The sequence below is a fragment of the Puccinia triticina genome, chromosome 1A (assembly GCF_026914185.1).
Source record: "Puccinia triticina chromosome 1A, complete sequence".
Classification (NCBI taxonomy): domain Eukaryota; kingdom Fungi; phylum Basidiomycota; class Pucciniomycetes; order Pucciniales; family Pucciniaceae; genus Puccinia; species Puccinia triticina.
Window position 1 is genome coordinate 2,436,862 of NC_070558.1, and position 5,108 is coordinate 2,441,969.

The window sequence follows — 5,108 nt, forward strand, 5'->3', positions numbered from 1 at the left end:
ACCACAATAATTACTTCTTTTGGTTTCTTGTGAGTATCTATCCCGCTTCCTAATTCCTCTTCATTTCCAATCCTGTTGCTAATCCTGTTCCTGGAACAAGAATCCACCGCCTCCCGTATATTGTGATGCTAACATGGCCATAACTCGTAACTATTTTGAAGCATTGGGCGCTTTTGTTTGGTTAGATCATTCACCCTGCACTGTTTACGGCTGAAATCCTGAGTCCGTGGCTGCAAGTTTCTTGCTCAACCCGACCCAAAGGCATCGCACATTTCCAACAATGGAATATTGCTCCGGTGCCACAATGTTTGACATATCGATGCGGCACTTCCGGATTGCTACCGCAAAATACTCCATACGTCTGACAATATTTAATCAACTCCTATACACGTTTGACGCCTCCCCGCTCAACCCATTTCCTCATCCCCAAAGCCCCTACTCAAGCCACAATACCACTCCAACTCTTCTCATCAGTCCGCCGCCATGGCACCCGTCGTATCCACTCTCCGGCGCCAAAGCCATCATCTTTTTAGTCTTGCTCCGTTTGACATAACTAAATCCGTGAGTAGCCTTTATTTTGTATTTTCACCCAATTCTAACTACTTTTTGCCATCTCCCACCAGCAATTACCCCGGGTTCAAGCTACGGTCAACTCATGTTTGAATCTACTCTCGCTGTCTTGATACCAAGACTGGTGATTATGTCAATATGAAGGTCAAGCTACAAGATTACGGCTCAACTGCTACTTCACTTCTGCAGGACAAAATTTATTTTTTGTTGGGCTGAGTTATAGCCGTAAATGCGAAAACACCACCTGTGTTCTATTTTGAACAAGAGCTTACATTTCCTATTTCTGATTCCGAGGGCTACTTGGTTTCACTTGCCAAAAAGGCAGCTGCGCCATTACTCCGGCTACGACCAGGCCGAAATCCTGCCGATCGCCCAGTTCATGCTGGACTACATCCTCCGCTCCGGGTGCAAGAACCTCGGCATGGGCTTGGGCCCTAACATTGGCATCCAGGCTGGCTACGAAGGTGGCAACGGACACGCAAACCTGTTCAAGAAATACGCAACTCGCAAAGTCAGGCTCGTTTGTTTTCTACTCTTCCCCGACCAACGCTGATGGGGTGTTTGCGCGGGTACAGCTTTTCCGAGTGAGCAAGATCATCTGTGATTAGGCTGTAGACTGATAGACCTTCGAGACCCCGACGGGCTACGAATGGGACGAGCTCGAGGAATGGAGCAGCTTCTCCCAGACGGCCAAGAAGCGCGCAACCACCGCCGGCGCCCAACGTGTCGCAAAACTCGTGGAACAGAATTGACTTTGGCAGCGACGAAGAAAAGGGAGACAATCCCATCCCAGTTCCTGCAAGAACAGACTGTGGATCAGTTGTACTGGGAGCAGTATGCCCAGGGCCCTGAACAGGTTAATCAGAGTATTCAAGAAAGACCAATCATCGAAGTTAGTACCCTGAATCTGGGACAAAGATTAATATTTGATGAGCTTGTTTGAAATTATAGCACCAACAATTCAGCCCCGGTGTTTATAAACGGTCCTGTGGGCTGTGGCAAGAGTTACTTAATGAATGCCATAATTCAACATTTTACTAAGAGTGGGGCTCCGGTGATGGCTGTTGCTTCCTTGGGTGTTGCAGCCATGGTCCTTGACGGTGGCAGTACGGCAAATTCAAAGCTTTGTATACCACTACAGGTTAATTCCAAGTCGTATGCAAACCACGACATCCAAACAAATTTAGGGCGGACGTTAGCAGAACTCAAACTGTTGATCTGGGACAAAATTACGATGACTCACAGGGATAAAATCGAAATGGTCAACCAGTCCTTACATCACCTGCGAGAATCTGAGCTCCCGTTTGGTGGAGTTCAGGTTGTGTGCGGTGGTGACTTCCAGCAAATGTTGCCCGTTGTCCATGGGGGTGATATATTTGCACAAGGATCAGCCAGTCTGATTGGGTCGTATCTGTGGTCTCTGGTCAAAAGGTTCAGCTTTACGGGTAACATGTGCTTGGTGGCTGATCAATCTCACAAAGCAATCACCTCTCCAGATGTAGACATCAATGTCTTCTTGACCTGGTTATTGAATATTGGATCAGGGGCCGGGATGTTAAACAATGTTGAAATGGTTTCTTTAAGTCAAGTACCCGTGTTCAGCAATTGGGTCAAAGGGGCAGTACTGAATCAGCTCATTGAGTTTGTTTACGGTGATCTACAATTGGCCCGGCAGTGCACCCACGTGGATGATCTAGCTCAGTTCTATAGATCACACACAATTCTGACACCGTTGAATGCCAACGTAAAACTCCTGAATTCAATTTGTTTGCGCAATTTGCCAGGGCGCGAAGTTGTTGTCCAAGCCGTAGACAAAGTCCTCAGCAACTGTGAAAAAACGTTAGGACCAGAATCGCTGGTTAACATCAAAATTTCTGGCTTTTCAATGCCTTCTCTTTGACTGAAGGAAGGTTTGCCAGTTGTTTGCATCCGGAATCTGACGCTTGGGAGCGGACTCTGCAATGGAATGCGGCTCCTGATCAAATGTGTTCAGCCCCATGTCCTGAAGTGTGAAGTGATGACTGACCCAAACGCAGGGGAAGAGGTGTTACTCCCAAAGATGGTTCTGATCCACGAGCCGGATCAGATGTGTGCTACAAGGTTTGGACAATGTCAATTCCCAGTTGTTCCCACTTTTGCGATGACAATCAACAAAGCTTAGGGACAAACTCTAGGTCCTGTGGGTGTTTATCTTCCTCAACCAGTGTTTTCTCATGGGCAGCTATATGTTGCCCTGTCTTGCGCAACAAGTTGGGCCAGCCTACTTGTTGGCTATGTAGGTGAAAATAGTGTTTTGCGGACCACAAATGTAGTGAACTTAGGTGTCATTAGAGATTCTGTTGTGTGAACAAGGCCTTCAGGTTTGTATGGTGTAGTTTTTTACATACTGGACTTGGCTCCATTGCTTCTTTTGTGCCGTTTCTCTTTGTATACATATTAGATAAATTCTTGTAAAAGAAAAAAAAAATTGTGTCTAACCAATGGTCCACGAATGTGTGGCTTTACGGTACATTAGTGATGCGGTGTGCTTGGTTAGCCAGTGTGCCAGTTCTTTTGTGGGGTCACTTCAGGTGGGTCTTAGTTTACGCGGCGCAGCCACGATTTCCCTAGTTCAGCATAACTTCAGCAAAAATTCAGCACAAAATTACACATCACTTGGAGCCAAGTCCTTCAAGAGATCTTAAAGGGTTCCTAAAGAGAGGGGTAAAGGCACTTGCATGCAAGTGCTGAGCAAACATCTGTGGTGTGATCTTTTCAATTTTTCCTCCATACTTCTTAGCCGCCATGCTCAGATCAGCACAAGGCAGCTGACGACACAAGAAATGGCTCAACTTGGGAAAAGTGTGACAATAATGGCCTATTTGCAAGTACATGCCACCATGATGTACCACTTCTCATGATAAATATTTACAAGACTGGTAAGAAGTAAGCTGTTTTCATATTGATTTTAAATTCAGTATTTTGCATAATAATTCTGATGTGGCACTCTGTTGGTAACAGGTTGTATTATCCCATTTCAATAATACGAAACATCCGAGCAGATTTTCCAGATTCCAAGGTTGGTGTCCTCTACAATATTTACTGTCACCTTGAGGCCCACATCATAAGGTGAGCCTTAGCAGTGGCATCTGTATACCACTTTTGTAATAATCATACTAACATACAGAATGTAGCGAGGCCTACTCAGTGATGTAAAACTTGCTACATCTGTTTTCCATGCCTATGCGCATGAGTGGGCATGTCAGGTGAAGTGCAACCCTTGATTCAATGAGATGTGGGGTTTAACTGTGTGAGATTTTCAGTCAGAGAAAAGGGGTTTGATGTGGTGAGAGTTTCAATCTTGAGGGGTCTTGAGATTGGACCAAGGAGCAAAGATGGGTCTGAGTAGTTTGTGCTCTGACTTGATGATTTGATTTCAAATACAAGCAGAGGAAATATGTAGTCACAACTAGAGAGCCCCCTTGCAAGATCCAAAGGGGGCCTAAGTGATAAAACAAACAAAACAGACATCTCAGATGAGATGGAAGGAGAGATAGACACATGTTAAAGAAACATTAACATGTGGAAGGCATTGTAACTTAACAATGGAAAGAGAAAATACACATCACAATCTTGTGATGGAAAGCATCAATAAATAATTGATGGAAATAAATACCACATCACACATTGTGATGGAAGATGATAGATTAAAAAAAAGGGGGGGTTAGGGCATCACTAATCAGTGATGGAAAAAGGAAGACTGTGAGCGAAGAAGATGAGCCAGAATTCTGACAAACTGATGGTGAGGGGCTTGAGCGGTTCTGGTCGTATATGTTGCCTCTTGTGTCATATCTCCGTGTCTTGACTCGCTTGCACCGACTGCTCTCACTTCAATCTTAAGCAGATTATTTTCTGGAGCTTCTGATGGGCACGACCGGCGATTGGCTAATTAGAAAGCTCAACAATGCCAAAGAAACACTCCAACTGGCTTCAGACGCGCTCCAACTTCTCTACTCTACACTTAATCCTGCAACTCTTGGGTTTGTGTATACTAGTTCATTTCTTGAGGAGCAGTGGACACTCGAGAAAAGTTTCCATGAAAATTTCAATCAAAGAAGGGAGGATCAACAAAAGAAACTAGGTGAATTGCTTTGTTTACAGGACAACCTTGATGAAGCTTGGTGTGTTTCTTTTCTTAAGTTTTCATGTGTTTCTTTCATACGTCTTTTACTGAATTTCCCAGCTCACTCACTCACTCACAGGGGGCACACTACACACACCATTGCACAGGCCATCGCAAGGGCCAACAGCTGTGGTGACATAGCAGATCAGATTGCCAGACATTGGGTTGTAGTTGGGGCCAATCAGATAATAGATAACCTGACCAGTTGAGTTACTGATTGAGTCTGACCGGATGATTGAGTCTGACCGGATGGTGACCCTTTTTTAACTGACACATTGCAACAAAAATAATACAGGAGATCAAAGCGACTTACTTTGGAAGGTTTGGTACTCAAAATCAGAGTTGTGTCAGCGTTTCTTGGGATTAGTCAAGGAGA

The 5,108-nt window shown here is 44.8% G+C and overlaps 1 protein-coding gene across 1 annotated transcript; it reads left to right on the forward strand.

The window, feature by feature from the left end:
• Positions 1 to 483: 483 nt before the first annotated feature.
• On the forward strand, positions 484 to 1,322 carry PtA15_1A302 (uncharacterized protein; the record flags this gene model as incomplete). Its single annotated transcript, XM_053165316.1, has 4 exons — positions 484 to 561; positions 896 to 1,081; positions 1,146 to 1,154; positions 1,194 to 1,322. 4 exons carry the CDS (start codon positions 484 to 486, stop codon positions 1,320 to 1,322), a joined length of 402 nt encoding a protein of 133 aa, XP_053016519.1.
• Between the last annotated feature and the right edge of the window lie 3,786 nt (positions 1,323 to 5,108).